This window comes from Ceratotherium simum, chromosome 14, assembly GCF_057802395.1.
Source record: "Ceratotherium simum simum isolate JZ-2026a chromosome 14, ASM5780239v1, whole genome shotgun sequence".
Taxonomy (NCBI): domain Eukaryota; kingdom Metazoa; phylum Chordata; class Mammalia; order Perissodactyla; family Rhinocerotidae; genus Ceratotherium; species Ceratotherium simum.
Genome location: NC_141913.1, coordinates 64,630,400 through 64,650,893, shown reverse-complemented (window position 1 = coordinate 64,650,893; position 20,494 = coordinate 64,630,400). Strand labels below are relative to the sequence as shown.

The following is a 20,494-nucleotide window of genomic DNA, read 5'->3' as shown; positions in this document are numbered from 1 at the left end:
GAAGCTAACAGACGGGTGCCTTGCAACTCCCCTGCCACAAAGTAGCAAATGAAGAAAGCAGGGAGATGAGCTCTTCGCTGGGTGGCTAAATGCATTGCGGGGGTGGGGAGGCTGGAGTAGAGCCCCTGCTGCCTATACAACTACTAAGGACTCAAGTTTCTTCCTGGCTACACTGCCGATTCCTTTGCTCACGCCAGAACCTTTTCTTCCTGTAATGCCTCCTCACCAGTGTTCCTGGAGAAGGACCACACATTCAAAACCACTCCAGAAAGGAGGCGTACTCATCCAAACCTACTGTCATCGTCATCTCTACAGCGGACCCTGCGTCCAGCACTCTCCTCACCTGTCCGTCCCCCACACACGCTCGTCACTGGCTCTCACAGAGACCGGAACTGTTTGGTCTGCTCCCCACTAGTGAGTAATCACCGGACAGCGGGGACTTTGTTTCCCGCAGTCCCAGCACTTAGAACAGGACTTGGCACATAGAAGATGCTCGATAATCATTTTTTAAATGGTTGAAAGAAATGAAAGCAAGCTATACAATCCAAGAAGCTAGCAGAATTTAACAGGATGGAAAGCAACATAGCCCACTAGGAAATCCACAGACCTAGCCCAGAGTTTTAATCCAAATTCAAATATCTGCAGGCTGTGGGACTTTAGACAAGTAATTCTCTGTGCTCAGTTTCATTATGAATGCTAACAATAGAACTTCCCTCAATGAGATGCTTTGGGGATGAAGTGAGAATGGAAGTAAAGCACTTACCAAGATCTCAACAAATGATAACTATTATTACTAAAGTTTTTCAGCCAAAATAATATTAAGCCAATCTATATAATGGACTGTAACATAAAGTACATAAAATAAGAATTTTTTTTCACATTTAATCTGCCATGTTTTTATCCCACTGAATTCTCAGCCCACATAAATCATTTAAGTAGCACTTCATTAGGAATGGGAAGGCCATTGAGAGAAGCCAGGATGCTTTCAACTGAACTTTCCATCATCTGTCTTCTGGCTTGATGAGTTGCACTTCCGATGTGAGGTGTCAGAATGATGTTCTTTAACTTCAACAAAGGATGATCTCTGAAATACAGATTAATTGAAGAAGACTATTCAGAGTTGTTTGGTCTCTTTAACTTCATATTCTGGTTTCATATCCCCACCTTCTGATAGGCAAGGCTATGAGAGGCCTTATGGCATACTCTACCCCTAGGTATGACCACCATTCATCTAACCCTAGTATGGGGGACCCAACATTTTTGGGTGCAAAATACGTATCTTAACTGCACCCAGGCCATTAGTACACAATGGCACAACATGCATGGTGGATTGAACAACACTGGCCCAGAAGACAGAAAAGGGCTTTAGGGGAAATAGGTGCTGGTCTAGGCATCATGGGACAAACTGAATGCGCCTTTAATGAGGAGTGACATTCAGAGGGAAAATATTTATTAACTAGAATTAGCAGATTGGAAGGAGTTCTCTTCCAGGAAGAAAGCAAATGATGGGAGTCAGCCTGGAAAGATAATAAGGTTTTAGTGAAGTGGGTCAGGTAGACTCAAAGGTAATGATGGATAATGGTAAAACACTGCATTGGGAAAGGGCTGTAACCTGACCCAAGAGGGCCTCTTGACCACTTTAATACAGACAGAGGCCAAAGTAGCCATATGGCAATGACACTCCTTCCTAGCTACCAAGGCTCAAGGAGCACACTTTTAGGAATCTTATGGACCCCCAAACCTATGGAAGTTTTCTGGGGGCACTTGTAATTTATATCAATGCACTATGACTGCCCTCGCCCCCAGGATTGATCAAAGTAAGACATATCCTATAGTATGGTTAGCAGGGATAGGAACTATTCTGAAAAACACTCACATCCTCCTCATAGGAAGGAGGTGGGCCCTACTATATAACAGCACATATTTGAAACCAGTCTCAGTCGAGGCTATGAACTGAGGCAGGGTGACTGGCTTTGTGCCAACTGACTTGGAACTCAGAAATAACTGAATCATGACCAACTGTAGCAATACCTGTCCGTAAAAATAACTGGTGTATAGGCAAGAGCCAATTCTGTTGAGAAGCCATAGCAAATACCTCTGTAATTGTCATTGATTTGTTATGTAATGAAACTGAATCGTACCAGATGGTGTAACACTGGCACTGTTGGTAAGATTTAGCTACCTCATGTAAATAAGTCATATGAAAATACTGATATTGATGATTGGGAGATTGGGTATTGGGAGATTGAGTTAAAGCTTCCTCAAGGTCTAATACCAATGAGAAATGACTGGCCTGAGGAAAAACTGGATTTAGCTAAATATCAGCTCATTTATATACTATATCGTGCTGCACAAGTTCATCATAAGGTACAAAGAGTGGTAGATGAAGGGGGAAACAAGTAATCAAACTAGTACAAAAATACAAAAACGTATGCAATGGCTTTATAGGATGGGTTAGTTGTTTCTTTAAATCTATCCCTGCCCCATATTGGCTCCTCCAAATGTTAGGCATAGTCATACTGATACTATTGCTGTATCTGTCATATAAATATTATAACAAATGTAGATGCTCCAATAAATATCGTTTTGCTGTAAGACAGCATAGACCAAGGGCGGGGGGGGGGGGGGGGGGAGGAGAGGATGGCCTGTGTAGTATAGGATTAACTCAGCAGGCAAGCTTGGAGTGCTCAAATCCTGCACATTCCAAAGACAGGACTGGCCCTTGACCGGCCTCTGGGAGATAATCTCTGACCCCTTGAGATATATTGATATCCTGATAAGAGTGTTTCCTTATAATTGGTGTCTGGGCAAAGCTAGATAGTTTATGCTAACAATGTGCTTTGTAGTGAATGCCTGTTTTTGTTCGCCTGGGGCCCTGGGCCACTCAGTATCAGTTTGACCTCTGAAGGGGCTAGAGACTAAGTAGCTAATGTCAGACTTGTGGGCCCTCCATGCCTACATGACTGACCTCTTGAAACCAAGGCTTGGGTGGTTAGAAATCCTCCACGTGTGATGTCACACATCATTGCTGGAAGTAGTAAGTACTATCCATACAATCTACTGGGAGAGGACAACTGAAAACGTGTGCTTGGCTTCTCCTGGACTCCACCCTAAGCATTTTTTGCCTTTGCTGATTTTAATCTGTATCCTTTCACTGTAATAAACTGTAGCTGTGAGTATAAAAGCTTTTCTGAGTTCTGTGAGTCTTTCTAGCAAATCATTAAGCCTGAAGGTGATCTTGCGGACTCCTAGCACTATTGGCAAATGAATTTTTTCTTTTTAAAATAATCTTGTAGTAAATCCTTTTGTAAAGCAAAGAATACTTATGTAGTATGACTAAATAGCTCCAAATTTCCTACTTTTTAAATTATTTTTTTTCACAGTAAGAATCAACAAAATGTCTTCCCAAAAAATCAAGATGAAAACTCAAACATCTGATAAAGATAATATACAGGTTAGAAATTAATATGAATACCTAAAGATTGAGTTATTAATAAAATACTTGCTAAATCTCTTGACCACAAAAATAATTTCACATGGGACACTGGGAGTGCACCACCTATTAGGATAAAATAAACTTTGGGATATAACTCTGGTATTTGCCCTTTGGCTTGTTAGTGAATCTAATAAAAAGCTCATTTTAGCAGAATAGGCAACAAGGATGATCACATGACTTCTAGGTTTCTGAGTAAATTGAAAACTGTCTAAAATGCTCATGTTTCTTAATTTATATTAAAATTATTTTTGGTTCTAGATTAGTGGTTCTCAAACATTTAGTCTCAGGACCTCTTTACACTCTTAAAAATTGAGAACCCCAAAGAATATTTGTTTATGTGGGTTATATCTATCAACAGTTACTGTATTAGAAATTAAAACTGAGAAAAAAATTTAATACATATAATACAGAAGCACACATTTCATTAGCTGTCACAGTGATGATATAATCACATGTCATTGATTATGGAAAACTCCACTGTACACTTGTGAGAAAACATGAGTGGAAAGGTAAATAACATCTGACATTATCATGAAAATAGTTTTGATTTCACGGACCTTCTGAAAGGATCTCCAGATCACATTTTCAGAAACTCTATTCTAAATAAATTGTTGTTCTTCTCAGAAATGTCTGTAAGTTCTATGGTCAATCTTGATGATTTTAGATATTAAATTTGGTTGTAATGTCAAACATTCAGCTGACAGTGATTTGCTTATGGGATAGAAATCAAAGCTGGAGGAATCAAAGCTAGGAATAGCTAGTTTAATGAATGACAGCACCAAGATTCAAAATAAATGACAGAATCAAGACTCTAGTCCTAACAGGCTGGATCACTGGGTCAAAACACATAAGCAAATGAAATTAAATGGAAATAAATGTAAAATTCCACACAGGTACTTAAAATAATTAAGGGAGGGGCCGGCCCAGTGGGGTAATGGTTAAGTTTGCATGCTCCGCTTCGGCGGCCCGGGGTTTGTGGGTTCGGATACCAGGCACAGACCTACATACCACTCATCAAGCCATGCTGTGGCGGCGTCCCATATACAAGGTAGAGGAAGATTGGCATGGATGTTATCTCAGGGCTAATCTTCCTCAAGCAAAAAGAGGAAGATCGGCAGCAGAAGCTCAAGACCAATCTCCCTCACCAAAATTAATAATAATAATAATAATAATAATAATAATAATAAAGGGAATAACAATTTCAATCTTAGCTGACTAAAACTCATTGAGCTAAGGGTGCAATGAGGCTTACAGGAAACACGTGCCACAAACGCAAGCTTTGTGTCATCTCCTACAGCGGTCAGGCCACAGCATGAATATTGTGTTCAATTCTTGAGAGGACATTTTCAAAGGACCTTAAAAACTCAAGTGCTGGAAGACAATAATAATGACAAGCTGTCTGGAAATGCCATCATTTAGGCTACAATTTAAGGATATGGAGATATTTAGCCTCAAAAAAAAAAAAGACTAAGATGAAACGTAGAGATTGTCTTAAAATACATGAAGGTTTGTAAAAGAGGAAAATGATCCAAGTTATCCTCTGATGCTCCAGAGGGCAAACCAGGGCCAACAGGTCAGGGGGCACTATTTTGGCTCAACATGAGGAAGACTATTCTGTGCAGTCTCCATGTATAGGTCTGCTGCCCAAGTGCCCGGAGCTCCGTCCATGGAGGTGCTGATGCAGAGGCCTGATTGTCCACAGACCTGGACAGGTCACCAGAGGCCTGCTCAGGCCCCTCCAAGACCAAGACCCTACAGTTCTGTGACTCAATATGGCTGGAAAAGCCAAAAGCAGCAATTGTCTGAGGACTGCCCCACCTGTATTGAGAGAACTGTAGATTCTGTCTGGCTTTATTACCTGGGCAGGGGCTCTGGGTACGTCACATCCAGCGCTGCCGCTTTAATAACCCCGGTCTGAAGAGCTTCCACCAGGGCATCTTGATCAACTAACAGACCTGAGTTGACAAGACAATTCCTCTGCAGTCACCGGTTAGGCAGGAAGCAGGAAAGGTGCTTTGGTCACACAAGCTGCTGTTCCAAACACATCCTGGTTTTGTCAAAAGTCTGACAGAGAGAACTCCATTCTGCCTATTCATCATCACAGGCTGTGAGCCTGATGTGTGCCAGGCAGTGCAATAAGCCCCTCACAGACGCTGTCTCACTGAGTCCCCCAATAACCCAGCAAAGCCAATACTCATTTTACAGAAGAGGAAACCGAGGCTCCTACGTTATAAACTCACCCAAGGTCACACAGCTGCTAACACACTGACCTGGATCTGAGCCCAGGCTTGTCTGACCCTGAGCCTGGACAGGTCTCACTTCATACCACCTCCTAAAACCACTGCAGGGTTCGAGCTGAGCCCCAGAGTTTTATATACACATTAAAAAACTGAACAATCACAGATACGATCCGTAAGTCTCATTTCAAATACAAATTAGCAGGGCATGCTGAGCAGCAGAAGCTGAGAGAAAACCCTTTCCTTCCAGCAGAGACCTGCAAGGAGCCCACAACGAGGGCGCCTCCTTTCCGCTGACCAGGTGTGAGTGACTGCCCCACAAGCCAGGACCCAGAGCACCCCTGGCTTGTGTGTGCCACTGGTAGAGAAGCCTCGTCCCAGTCCTTCCTGGGCGTTTGTTTTCCCAGAATCTTGGCCATGTTCACCAGCCTCTGACATTACTGAAAGAACATAATGCACTGTCCTTCCTGCTCATCTGGAGGGTCTGAATTTTCAGAGGACACTCAAGCGTACTAGCTCTACCCTGTGAGGTTTTGTGACAAGCACTGTTTCTCTTGTTTTACAGATGAGAGACAGGTGTGGCTGTTGGCAATGCCGGGTCTCACAACTCTGGCCCCCAACCCCGCAAAGGTGAGCCATCTGGACATCTGACGTCAGCACTGATCCTCACGTGTGCTGTCCCTCGCCAGTGTCCAGAGCACTCTGTCTCTCTATAAATCCCACACCAACCCACCACTACCTCCTGTACACAAACACGTAAAGCACCACGTAAATGTCAACCAAACTAACATTAAGTTATTTTTAAAGTAAAGGCTCAGAAAACTCATCCCCGTAAATTTTGCTTAATTACATCTAGGAGAGCAAACTGTGATGCCCCTACCCCAATTAGATGCCCAAACTTGGATTTGAAAACCCCCATATTGTAGCATTCTCATTCTTTTTGCTACTAATTTGAGGTTCAAAATGATATGAAGACAAACATCAGAAATATTTCTAAACAGAAAGTAAAATCTCTTTAACTCACCACCCCACATGTCTAAGTGGATTTTTCAGACTATGCAGCCATTCAGGAAAAGGTTGACTAGACGTGCCGAGAGAACAGCCAGGGGGTTTCTCCCGCGTGACTTTCCAGCCATGCCAGCCCACACACAGACAGTGGAGCAGGTACCTCTGCCAATGTTGACGAGAATCGCGGTGGGCTTCATCAGCCTCAGCTCCCTCCTCCCTATCAGCCTCTGGGTCTGGGGCGTCAGGCTCACAGCCAACATCACGAAGTCCGATCGCTGAAGCAGGTCATCCAGCCTCTCACAGTAAGTGGCCCCAACAGCTTCCTCCTCCTCCAATTTCCTATGAAGGGAACAAGGAAGAAAAATCACATTCTCTAGTCAGAAATTCACCAAGTTGCCCCAGGAAGGAGTTTCTGAGGGGAGCCAGGGACTCGGTCTGTCCCTCCCTGGGCCAGACCCCCACGTGGGTCCAGGAGGCCGCTGGACCCTGTGGCCAGGACTCACCCATGGAAACCCCGTGGGCACCTCTGGGTTCTGAGGTGAGCCCTCGGTGTCTGTAGGGTGTCCGGACAGACTGGGAGCTCCTTGAGGCCAGGAGCCTCCTCTCACTCGTCTTTGAGCCCCCAAAGCCTGATACAAGCCCAATCGTGTGTCAGACACACTTTCAATGGCATCAGGGCATTGCCGAATGTGGGCAAACACAGCCAAGTTTCCACAAAAACAACCAGGAGAGAGCCTGGGAGTGTTGTCTGTTGAACAGAAAGCAAGGATCCAAGGGTGTGATGCAGGCAGGATTTTGTGTTTTGTTTTTGGTCCAATCTTAACTCCTGCTCTGGCCACCCCAGACAGCTGATTATTCAACAGAAATTCCAAGCTCCAGGAGGTCACAGCATTCCTGGTGGCCACAACTGCCATACAAACATGGAATACAAAATTATACACTCTCTCCTAATACGTGTCTCTGCTGGGGGATGGCATGGAAGAAAAATGAACGGAATGGCCAGCACACCCGGCTCCCTCCTGAACACCCTGCCCACATCACAAACCCTGTCCTGGAAGAGCCCTGGCCTCTGTGTTTGCCCTCTCATTGCACTGAAAGTTGACACCTACCTGTCTCTCCACTGTCCACTGTGCAAATACAGTGACTGAAAACGGAGAACAGTTCTGATACAAAATCTCCCGGCTCACCATGCCTCCATGAATTTCTCATCGGCCAGAAATCTACTCCATGTGCAATGAGAAGTCACTAAATGGGTGAACAATGGCCATCATCTGGCTGGTTTGCAGAGGGGGCTGGAAGTTCAAGAGTGGACGTGAGCAGCCCCTTAGGAGGATGTGTGTTTCAGGTGAGAAAGGATGTGGCCTGAGCCTGGTGGCATTGATGAAGAGAGAGAGAACAGGCAGGTTGGAGGGTTGTTCTAGAGACAGAATCAACAGGACTGCGTGTTGGGCTGAATGCTGCTAGTGGTGGACAGAGGAATTGCATGTGAAAGGAAGTGGGTTTCAGATGGAATAACTGAGTCCATGAGCATATACCTCAGTACTAAAGAAGCCAAATTGCTCAGTGGGTGTGGATAGCATATCCCATGATCAAAAAAATCACTTTAGAAATAAAAAAAGAACACAACTGTGAGTTAAAATCTCTTTTCTTTCTGTTGAAATTTTTTCAATAAAAAGAAGTCACATTCTCAGGTAATCATAAAAATACTACGATCTCTTTCTTGACCATGAATCCTACTTTTGGAGAAAAAGAGTAGGGGAGTCTTATGAAAAATGGAGGGATAATATATCCAAGCCCTATTTAAGGAAGTGATAGTATAAGTTCCACTCAGTTAATTTCAAGTCCATTTTCTGAATTTTACCTGCATTTCCGATTGTGATACAGAATCTTCATTTCAAATGCTTTGGCCCTCTGAGCAATCTTATAGCCAATGCTGCCCATGCCGATGATTCCCAGAGTGGCTCCCGTCACTTCTTGACCCATAAAGTTTATATAAAAGTTCTCTGTATCTGGTGAAATAGCCAACTGATAACCTAAAACATACAAGGTGCAGAGAGGGCAGTGGGGACGGCATCACACACAGAAATCCCACAAGCCTCACTGGGACCTTTTGACCAAGTGACGAGATGCCAGGATGCCTGCAGTGGACCATGGGCACTCATGCATCTCGACCTGACAGCAAACAAACGTTCCTGCAAGGGATGAATGAAAGGAGCACACGGCAGTTTCCTCATAACAAAACCAGCCTACCAGCCTCCTGATAGAATGCTTTAAAATAGCAATTTCTTTCACACTGAGGAAAGATTTCTGGTTAAAATTTGTTGGTTTTGGCATGTGTGCATGTGTGACCATCTGTGTGTGTGCTTGTGACCATCTGTGTATATATGTGTGTATGTGTGTGAACCAGGAGCCAGAAACACAAAGAGCCTGTTTCTTGCTACTCTTTCCTCAAGCCCCTTCACACTGAAGCTCTGTCAGGAGGGTGGGCCGAGTGTTGAATTGCTACACTGCCTTTCCTGGAGACGCCCCCTGAGATGTCCAGTGTATAGGAGTCTACCTACTCACTTGTAGGCCTACACCCCAGGGTAGCATGCTGACCGGCCAACGAATGACCCCAAGGGCTTTTCTAAAGTGGTGCTGAAGTTACTTCACAGCACACATTTACCACCTGTTCCATGAGTGGGTGGAATTCGGTGGGGGAGAACATGGCTGCCTTAAGACAGACTGTGGGACCACATGTGCCTGGGGTGCCAGGCTTGGGCACGAAGTAGGCTGCAAATGACCAAGAGCAGCTCCAGTTCCCAAGTGCAATGAAGTCCTGGATGCGGTGTGAAGAAATCAGGGCCAGGAAAAGACTTGGGGTTTGAAGGCAAAATTATTTTATCATGCGTGTTATTAAATACCTGTCATCTGATCTCTCTGGAAAACCAGCGTCTCCAATGGCTGCTTACCTTCCACTACTCTCCGAGCAGCCGCCAGCAGTAAGGCCATCCCCAGGTCTGCCGTGGGGTTGGAAACAGCGTGTGGTGTGTTGGCCACCTTCACACCAAAGCTGGCAATGAGCTTCAGGTCAAGGTGGTCTAGACCTGCTCCTGAACTGGCAATAATCTTCAAGGAGGGCAGGCTCTGCAGGAGCTCCTGGTTAATAGCTGGCTTTCCACCCCAGATATATACAGCTTGGATCCTTGGGCCAAATTGTATTTTATTTTCTAAAAATTCTTGCATGGTAATGAGATTAAAGTGTTTCTGCAGATCTCCAACATGATCCTCACATATACAATATGGCCCTTCAAATCCGGACACCAGAACTCCAGGTAGGTCCTGATCTCCCATGGCCTGCAGAAAGACAAACATGATTTCTGATGTCACAGAGGAGAGTCCTTGAGAGCACAACTCGCATGCTCTTCAGGTTTTCTACATTACAACAAGAGAGGAATTCATTTTATTTCCTGGATAAACTCCTACAAAACCTGAAAGGCAATAGACCCAGAGCCCTGAAGGAACCAATGTCTCCATCACACCCACTCTCCTCTCTGTCTTACCTGGGGCTTCATTTCTGCTCTTCAGCTGTGCTGGCAGCCTGTGTGGTGGCAGCCTGCGAGCCAGCCTCCAATGACCCCCTCCCGGTAATCCCACCTTTGGGTGACCTCAATCCTGGAGTGCACTTCTAGTGACCTGAAACATGGCAGAAGTGATGGGAGGTCACTGCTCTCACTTGCTCTCTGCCCCACTCTCCTGGAGGAAGCCAGGGCCCTGCTGGAGGTGGCCCGGTGCAGAGGCCCAGGCGAGCGAGCCTGGAAGCCAACGCCCGGTGAGCCTGGAGAAAGCAACCCTGGCCGACACCTTGATGAACATTTTGTGAGACAGCCTGAGCCAGAGACACCCAAGTAGCCACTCATGTCCTCCTAACCCTAAGACCTGGGAGATAACAGATGTTTGTTGTTTCCAGCTAAAATTTAGGATAATTTGCTACGCAGCAATAAATAACTAATAAAACTGACCATTTTTTACTAAGTAAAAGATATTTGTTATTATCTGTCAAATGAATTAAAGTTTTATGTTCCTTGTTCCTAATTAAAAATAAGATATTTTAAACATTTTATAACTTTCCTCCAAAAAGAAAACCTGTTGCTTTTCAATAGTTGAGGCTAATGAATACATTTTATTTTTGGGTCAAACTTAGCTAAAAATGTTTAAAAGTTTTTTAAAGCTCAGAGTGTAATTGGTTAAAAAATACTTGTGTTTACTTTTTGGACTTTGAGTAAAAGACTGAGAGCGCTTTATTCAAGATAAGAAGATTTAGTTTATTTTCACAGAGAGGAGGCTCAATTCCTGACTGCTCTATCTTTGACTTTCCTAACACTGGTTATGGAGTGGTGGTACACGCCCATCACCCCATTATTGTCAGTGGTTGTGCGTGGAAAAGACCCAAGATTCTCCAGGTGACTCGTGGCTGCTCCAAATGCCACATGGGAGTAAGATTCCCGGTCAGGAGAGATGCAGGGATAGTGATGGGAGCGCCGGGCGGATTCAGGAGCTTACTCCTTTCTCCATCTCTCTTCACACACACCAGGCTTGGACCATCAGCAATCACAGGCCAGGGGTCCAGCAAAGGAGCATGACACAGGAAGTCAGACCCCATCAACAGCTTCCTGAGAAGGAGCAGAAGGACTCTTTGCTGCTGGTGCTCAGCCCTGTGCTCAGAGGGGTGGACTTTGGCTCGGGCACAGCTCTGTGGCTGGGCCGAGGTCTCCCAGCCTTCCTGAGTTCTTGGTGAACCTGGAGTACTAATAACAGGGAGTGATTTCGAGCTGCACCCTAAGAGCACATTTCCCTCTCTTCCCCTAATTTCTGCATAGACAGAGCTAAGTGGACATGCCTCTGGCAGGTGTCCTTGAATGGACAGTATTAACATGACGGGGAGGCTGGGAACATTCTGACAACGAAGGAACACTCAACCAAGTAGGTGTGTTATTAGGCACCTGCATTTTGTCCAACTCAAAAGAAATTTGGAAAAATCAAAAATTTTACAGCTGTGTTTTTGGCTAACAGAGTGATAGCTCAGATATGTACATCTTCTAACTGCCATGTGCATTTTCCTCATGTTATTCAATTTGAACTGTTAAAATAGATTAAAAATTAGTTATTTTCTTCTTATAAAATGATTGCTTAATTTAAAAAAGAAAAGAATATTACTTTTGTTGAAATTGCCTTCAACAAACCCAAGGCTCTAAATTCAGGATATTCTTTTTTTAAAGTCCCTGTAAAATTGAGACCCAGAAAGAAAAATAAAGTAGAATGAACTTCCAATGGCTTCGTTCAAAGGAAAGTCAGATGACATTTATACAGTACTCAGGAGAGAGAGGTGCGGAGGGAGGCGCGCAGATCCGCTGACCCTGAAGCAATGGGTGCTCGCTTGTGACTGCTGGGGACTCTGGGTACAGTGAAGGATGGAGGCGGGAGGAGGGGGGGCTACACGAGTACAGGCTCAGTCGCTCAACGAGGGCTCTGAGAACTGCGTCGTTAGGCAATTTTCTTATTGTGCTAACATCAGAGTACTTACATAAACCTAGATGGTGTAGGCTACTACACACCTAAGCTATGTAGGGAAGCAGAATTTGCCACCCCAAATACGTCTCTTTGGCATAAAAATTGTTTTAGGCTGGTTATTTTTTAAAGAAACAGCAGACATGGGAGAAGCTCTGAAAACCAAGTAGAAGTCACCCTTTTGTAAGAGACATTTACATTTGTAAGGGAAACCACGTGTACCAGTAAGAGGAGGATGACTCTAAATCTCTAGGAACTCTCTTCATCAATGGAGAAGGCAAGGACTAAAATCTGAATAACAACCTTACCCTTGTTTACTGTGCTTTTCCTGGTCACCTCCCATAACTGACTCCTCACCCCGACATCAGCTTTTGTCTTTAGCTGAAGATGGTATTTAAGGTGATGGCTCCTGCCATCTTGGCAAATTATGGGTCTCTCCCAGGTATACAGGAGGTACACACGTTATTAAACTTTTGATTTTCCCCTGTTATTCTGTCTCATGTCAATTTAATTCTTAGACCAGGCAGAAGAACTTAGAAGGGTAGAAGAAAATTTTTGCTCCCTGACAGCTATATGGTGCTAACCTTATGGGACCACCATCGTACACGTGGTCCGTCACTGACCAAAACGTCACTGACCAAAACGTTGTTATGCGGCACACGACTGTAGAGAGAACTAGTTCAATTCGCAGAAGACAGCGGGGTCAGAATAAAGAATGTATTTTTAATTTAAAGATTTTATTTATGTATTTATTTTCCCCCCAAAGCCCCAGTACATAGTTGTACGTCATAGCTGCACATCCTTCTAGTTGCTGTATGTGGGACGCGGCCTCAGCATGGCCGGAGAAGCAGTGTGTGCCCGGGATCCGAACCCAAGCCCCCAGCAGTGGAGCGCGCACGCTTAACTGCTAAGCCACGGGGCCGGCCCATATTTTTAATTTAAAAAGCAAAAACGAGAAACATAAAAACCAAATGCAACCACTAAAAACATGTTTTAGTTTTTGAGACACAGAGAAAGAGAAACAACAAAGATGGAGTGAGGGCAGGACCAACAGACGAGAACAAAGCTGGAGGAAGTGCAGATGAGGAGCTGGGCTCTGCTTGGCTGTGCTTCTCTCTGAAACTCACTTTCCTCCAACGTAAAATGAGGGTAACAGACAGCCTTGCACGGTGGCCCTGATGGTGACACAACACGCAAAGCCTGGAGAACCAGCTGTAAGCTTTCAAGAATGGGAGTTACTAATGTTTAAACCTGAACAATTTAGATATTTACCCAAGTCTTTAAAAACGAACAATACTACACCAAAGAGGGGGACTGGATTCATAAAACACAGTAAAATTTCTTAAAATTCTATTTCCTCATGCCTCTTCCTCTCTTAATATTTGACAGGTGACTCCAATACCCCCAAATCATCCTTACTTCCCCAATGTGCCAAGACTTGCTTCAAACCAGCACCAGCTGGCTTTTATCTTCCCTTCATGCCAAATCTGTCCTCTTCTCCTTTCTCCAAACCTTTCAAAGTCTATTCTCGTCCCACCTACCAGTTCTCTGCCCGTCCATGAGTATAAAATCAAAGTTGTTTGTTCTCTGCCCTCCACACAGACCCCCGGCCCCGATTCTGCACAAAGGAGGCTCAGAAAACAGGCTGGAAAAAAAGAATTTTCCATAATGAGGGGTAAGCGATGCCATGGTTACCACTCTGCTTTCTTATCATCCTTAGCATGATATTCTAGATTTGACAGAGAATGATCTAATCAGCACATGACTAGATAAGGGGACCTCAAATATTAAGATATGCCAAAGGGCTGACAGAGTCCAAAGGCCTGTTTGCACTTTTACGTGAGGTTTCTCCAGTCACCAGCTATCAACAGACCCAATATAATTTAAAACCAGTACTATCACAATGCATCTCAGCAAAAACAGGGGTTACCCTCCTAAGAAATGGATTGTCAGGGCTTGCTGAAATTAAAGAATGGCAAGCTAAAAAACCAGATTCACGTAAGGGTGTAAAATATGAACTAGAATCTGACTTGGGAACCCGAGCTTAGGAAAATAATACATACCGGTAGACGTTTAGGTTCAGGCAGAGTCCCTGGAGCTGCCTTAAGTCCTCTCTCGCACGAGGCACCTATAAATAATACCGACGTTGGGTTTTTCCTTGTTAAATCCTTTAGGATCATGCAATGCAGGTCTGGACGAGTCTTGGGATTCTAATACGGCCCACCTGTCCCAGGTGAGGTCCGAGGTCACAGCCACACCCACGCGGCAGAGCTCGGCCCAGCCCACGCCGCAACATGTTAGGGGCACACTGACCTTTTAAAAGGACCCCAGATTTAAGGGACGCTCTAGTGGACCGCAGCCTTTTGGGCACGTCCCTGACAGTGAACGCCGGGGTCAAAGAGCGCGGCGACCTCGCGCCTGCCGACCCAGCACCTGATTCCGCCGGCCACGCCCTCTGTCCCGCCCCACCGGGCACGCTCCTGCCCCGCCCAGCCCCCACCCGACGTGACCACTCTCTCTGCCCCGCCGGCCACGCCCTCTACCCCACCCCACCCGCCACGTCCCTACCCCGCCCCAACCCGACTAGACTACACCCTCCGCCCTGCCGGCCACAGCCCCTGCCCCCGCCCAGCCCTCCCCGACTAGACCACGCCCTCCGCCCCCGGCGCCGCCCTCCGCTCCCACCCCGCCGGCCCCGCCCCGCCTCCATCGGCCCCGCCCACACCCCGCACGTTCACGCCCTGCTGGCAGACACGGACGGCGGAAGTCGCGGCGGCGCGCACCGGAAGCGTGCTTGCATGTGGCGGCCCGGAGGAGGTTGGTTGCGGTGGTGGTGGCGACACGGGGCGGTGAGGGGGCCTGAGGTGCAGCCCCCTTCGGGACGTTCGGGAAGCCCTGGGCCGCAGTGGGGTCGTCGGTGTGTGAGGCCTTTGCGGCGGGGAAGGTTGCTGGCCTCCGCCGCAGCGTGACGGGCGTGAGGACGCGCAGACGCGCAGACGCGCGCCCGGGGTGAGGTGGCGGCGGCGGGCTGGCGGGTGGAGGGGGCGGGGCCGCGGCGGCGGCGAAGAGCCTGTCTCCGCGCGGCGGGACCGCCCTCTCCCGGGAGCGCCGCCGCCCTGCGCTGAGTCGCCCGAGGGCTCAGTCTCGCCGCGTCGTCCCGCACCGCCCGCGCCGTTACTGTTGTCTTCTCTCCTGGTTGAACGTGAACTCGTGTGTCCCTGCCCAGGCAAGAGCGCTGCTATCCCGGGAAGGCTCTGGTCTTGGTGTTTTTGATAGGAGGTCGCGGGCCTCTTCGGGACAGCGTCGTCGGGTGTGCCGGCCTCCGCGCGGCCCTGCCTTTCCCGCAGACTCGGGGAGCCAGCGGCTCGCATCACCCCGCGCCTCGTCCCGGCTCTGCTCCCTTGACTGCTCCGTCTGCCGCCCTCCTCCGTACGCCGCAGCGAGGAGCCTGAAATCTACAGGATCCTACCTGCTAATCCCCCGCTTCCGGCGTCCCGGCAGCTGGCCTTGCTCACGTGGTCAAACCACACTCCTGAGCGCAGCCTCCGAGCGCCTGGTCTGGCCTGCCCACTCGGCAAACCCTGTGTGCGCCCATCGCTTGGGCTGCACGTGTTCTGTCAGTAGCCCCACTGCCGAGCCTCAGGCCCTGGACTTCTGCCGGGCTGCCTGGACCGCACCCCAGCCCTTCCCCTAGTTCGCAGTCGTCTTGCAGGTCCTCACTCAAGTATCACACCTTTAGGGAAGCCCTTCCTGAGCTCCTCAGAGTAAGTGTGTCCCCCTGAACTCCCCGCTCAGTCCCAAAGGGCTTCGTCACGAATCCAAGTTATGTCTGTGATTTCCTGGGCAATGCCAGGCCTTCTGCTGGACTGCACTCCACGAGGCAGGAACTTAGTCTCGTTTATCGCTGTTTCCAGCACTTAATATCTCTCTGGCATCTGCTCAATATATGTTTGTTGAATAAAGAATGAATGAAATGCAAATAAGGGGGGGAAGCTTCCCAAAACAACTCTGGAAAGTGTCTGGAAGAAGACATAGAGTTTTACTATTTCTGTCTCAAGACCATAAAAAATCTGTTGAGCAAGCATTGCCTTGCAAGAAGTGAATATTACCCGTAGTCACAAAAGATTATTTGAAGTTTTATTACTACCTACTACCAACTACCTACCGAGAGGGCTCTATCGAATTCAATCCAGCAAAGAGAATCCACAAATTGCCAGAATCCCTGCTGTGTTCAGTTGGAAGTCAATATAATTGAAAAAATAAGAATTTGATAAAACTGGCTTTAACTTTTTAATTAAATGCGCACAGAATATTTGTGACGTGTACATTATAAAAATAGCAATAAAATGAGCCCCTGTTATGCACCACCAACCCTAAGAAATACACCATTACCAGTACTTTTGGCGTTCCTTGTGCCACTGCCTGCTGCTCCAGAGGTAACCCCTATCTTGAATTTTATGACACAGATATAAAATTTGCCTAAGCAATATATTGTTTGCTTTGGCATAGTTTTGCATTTTACGTTAATAGAATTATACCTTATGTAGTTTTTGGTGACCTGCTTTTTTCTAAGCTTTTCAGTATGTGAGCTTCATCCCTGTTTATACACGGAGGTGTAGTCACTCATCTTAACAGCTATATAGTGTCAATGAGTACACCTCAGTTTATCTATTTTTCTGCAGGTGGATATTTGCATTTCTCTTAGTGTAAATAAGGCTGAGCATTGGCCACTTTCAAAGAGAACATACTCTGTAAATTTGAGGGTTTCTCCCAAGAGCTCAACTCTGGTGCCTTTAGCAGGTCTGGACATAGAGATTTCTGCAGCTAAGTAGACTTACAGTCCTGGGTGACAGGGTCTTTCCCTCCTGACCATGCCCCACCCAAATGAGGGGTTCTTTTGGAACTCCTTTGCTTGGCTCGAGATGGGATGGAAACACCTCCTTTCTTCCCCAAAGGGAGGAGAATGAGAATGGGAATGTACATCACTCTACAACTTCCTCCAAGGAAATGACGTCACAAGTTTCTCCAAAGTATTTTCTCACCTCCTCTTATATATCCTCAAGAGTGATGGACAAAGAGTGTAAACTATTCTTTCCTCTGCAAGATCTGGAGAAAGCTGCTCTGGCTTCTTTCTTTGGAAGATGTAGGCATTTTAACATTTATTTTTAATTTGGGGTCTCTGCTGAAATTTGAGAGGAAAGTCTCACTTTAACATCATCCTACATTTAACTTAAAACATTTTTTCTGTTAAAAATGCAAATTCTGGGAGCCAGCCCGGTGGCGTAATGGTTAAGTTCACATGCTCCACTTTGGCAGCCCAGGGTTCACAGGTTCGGATCCTGGGTGCGGACTAACGCACCACTCATCAAGTCATGTTGTGGCGGCATCCCATATACAAAATAGAGGGAGATGGGCATAGATGTTAGCTCAGGGCCACTCTTCCTCAGCAAAAAGAGGAAGATTGGCAACGGATGTTAGCTCATGGCCAATCTTCCTCACCGGGGGGGGGGTGGGGGGGGGTGGAGCAAATTGCTCTGGAAGAGTTACAAGGCTTTCCATTTTTCATTAGTAACAATTAGTTCAGTCAAATTGCTTTCTTCCTCAGCTTAACTCAAGCCAGTTCTGAAGGAATGGGCACTCTGGACATGTGTATCCTTTCCTAATGAGGCCACATAGGGACACCTTCTCCCACCAGACATCTGTCTTGCTCTTGCTTGAGAATTCCAGACTGCGTTATTTGATACTTATGTTTAGTCATATTTTTTAATGAAGAACTCAATTTCTAAAGATAAAATGTAATTCAAGATGTTTGACTCACCCAGAGGTGAGTTAGTCTGTTGCCCTTTTCTGGATGTTCAGATACTTTTTGAGGGAATGGAAGGAGGGATGGGGAGCTTGGCCAAATAATCAATTTCCTTTGGCTATTTTGGTGGTTTTTCACCTCATTCTATGAAGCCACTATTACCCAGATCAGACAAAGGTACCACAAGAAAACTACAGACCAATATGTCTTATGAATAATACACAATCTTCAATAAAATACTAGCAAACAAAATCCAGCAACATATTTTTAAAAATTGCCAGGACCAAGTAGGATTTATCCTAGGAATGCAAGGTTGGTTTATCATATAAAAATCAATGTGGTACACCATATTAAAAGAACAGAAAACAAAACCCACATGATGATCTCAATAGATGTAGAAAAAGCATTTGACAAAACCCAACACCCTTTCATGATAAACTAGGAATAGAAGAGAATTTCCTCAACCTCATGGAGGGCATTTGTGAAAAACCCATAGCAAACACTATTACTTAGTAGTGCAAGTCTGAATGCTTTGCCCCTAAGATCAGGAACAAGACAAGATGTCTGCTCGTGCCACTTGTTTTCAACATTGTACAGTGGTCCCGCCTTATCCATGGTTTTGCTTTCTGAGGTTTCAGTTACCCGAGGTCAACCTTAGTCCAAAAATAGTAAGTGGAAAATTCCAGAAATAAACAATTTATAAGTTTTAAATTGCATGCCATTCTGAGTAGCATGATGAAAACTCACACCATCCTGCTCCATGCTGTCTGGGACATGAATCATCCCTTTCTCTAGCAGATCCACGCTGTATATACTACTTGTCACTTAGCAGCCCTCTTGGTTATCAGACTGACTGTCGTGGTACTGCAGTGCTTATATTCAAGTCACTCTTATTTTACTTAAGAATGGCCCCAAAGTGCAAGAGTAGAGGTGCTGATAATTCAGATATACCAAATGAAGCTGTAAAGTGCTTCCTTTAGGTGAAAAGGTGCAAGTTCTTGACTTAATGAAAGATAAAAAAAATCATATGCTGAGGCTACTAAGATCTACAGTAACTTTTTTTTACAGTATAATTGTTCTGTTTTATTATTATTGTTGTTAATCTCTTACTGTGCCTAATGTATAAATTAAACTTTATCCTAGGTATGTATGTATAGGAAAAAACATAGTATAGATAGAGTTCAGTACTATCTGTGGTTTCAGGCATCCAATGGGGGTCTTTGAATGTATCCCCTGAGGATAGAGGGGGTTACTATACAGGATTTTTTTTTAGCTAGGGCAGTTAGGCAAGAAAAAATAAAAAACATCCAGATTGGAAAGGAAGGAGTAGAACTGTCTCTATCTGCACATGACATGATCTGGTATATAGAAAATGTAAAGGAATCCACTAATTATTACTATTTGAAGTAATAAATAGTTCAGCAAGGTTGCAGAGTGCAAGATTAGCATACAAAAATCAATTGTATTTCTATACACTACTTATGAATAATCTGAATATATTTAAAATAATTCTATTTAAATAGCATCAAAAAGAATAAAATACTTAGGAATAAATTTAACAAAAAAAAAAGTGCAAGATGAGGGGCCAGGCCGGTGGCATAGTGGTTAAATTCGCATGCTGCACTTTGGCGGCCCGGGGTTCGCAGGCTCGGATCTTGGGTGCAGACCTGCACACTGCTTATCAAGCCATGCTGTGGCAGGCGTCCCACATATAACATAGAGGAAGATGGGTACGGATGTTAGCCCGGGGCCAATCTTCCTCGGCAAAAAAAAAAAAAACAAACAAAAACAAACAACAAAAAAACGGAGGATTGGCAACAGATGTTAGCTCAGAGCTAATCTTCCTCGCCAAAAAAAAAAGAAAAAAAAGTGTAAGATGTGAACACTGGGAAATGTAAAAGTCACAGAAATTAAAGAAGACTTAAATAAATGGAAAGACATCCCATATCCATGGATTGGAAGACTTAATATTGTTAAGATGGCAGTACTCTCTAAATTGGTATACAGATTCAACACAATCCCTATCAAAATCTCAGCTGCCTTTTGTGCAGAAACTGAAAAGCTAATCCTAAAGTTTATATGGAAATGCAAGGGACCCAGAATAGCCAAACCAATCTTGAAAAGGAACAAAGAAGACTCACACTTCCTGATTTTAAGACTTACTACAAAGGTACACTAATCAAGATAGTGTGGTACTGACAAATGGCTAGACATACAGATCAATGGAATAGAATTGAAACTACAGAAATACATACTTTAAAGTCAATTGATTTTCAAAAGGCTGCCAAGGCAATTTGATGGGGAAAGAATAATCCTTTCAATAAATGATGCTGGGACAACTGGACATCCACATGCAAAAGAAGGTATATGAAAAAGAAGTACATGGAAAGATGCTGTATATCA

At 45.2% G+C, this 20,494-nt stretch overlaps 1 protein-coding gene across 5 annotated transcripts; it reads right to left on the bottom strand.

Moving 5' to 3' along the window:
• Nucleotides 1-770: 770 nt before the first annotated feature.
• LOC101400495 (uncharacterized) lies at nucleotides 771-15,242 on the bottom strand. Of its 5 annotated transcripts, none has more exons than XM_087439389.1 (8): nucleotides 15,072-15,242; nucleotides 14,352-14,416; nucleotides 10,284-10,416; nucleotides 9,693-10,077; nucleotides 8,603-8,774; nucleotides 6,902-7,080; nucleotides 5,355-5,451; nucleotides 771-1,084 (listed from the first exon to the last, which is right to left on the bottom strand). In XM_087439389.1, the coding sequence occupies exons 3-8, from the start codon at nucleotides 10,293-10,295 to the stop codon at nucleotides 928-930; spliced, it is 1,002 nt and encodes a 333-aa protein (XP_087295515.1). In that variant the 5' UTR covers nucleotides 10,296-10,416; nucleotides 14,352-14,416; nucleotides 15,072-15,242; the 3' UTR covers nucleotides 771-927. The 5 variants fall into 5 exon arrangements, with proteins under 5 accessions (XP_087295515.1, XP_087295514.1, XP_087295516.1 ...); XM_087439388.1 differs by lacking the exon at nucleotides 15,072-15,242 and adding an exon at nucleotides 14,602-14,728; XM_087439390.1 differs by lacking the exon at nucleotides 15,072-15,242 and adding an exon at nucleotides 14,513-14,568.
• Between the last annotated feature and the right edge of the window lie 5,252 nt (nucleotides 15,243-20,494).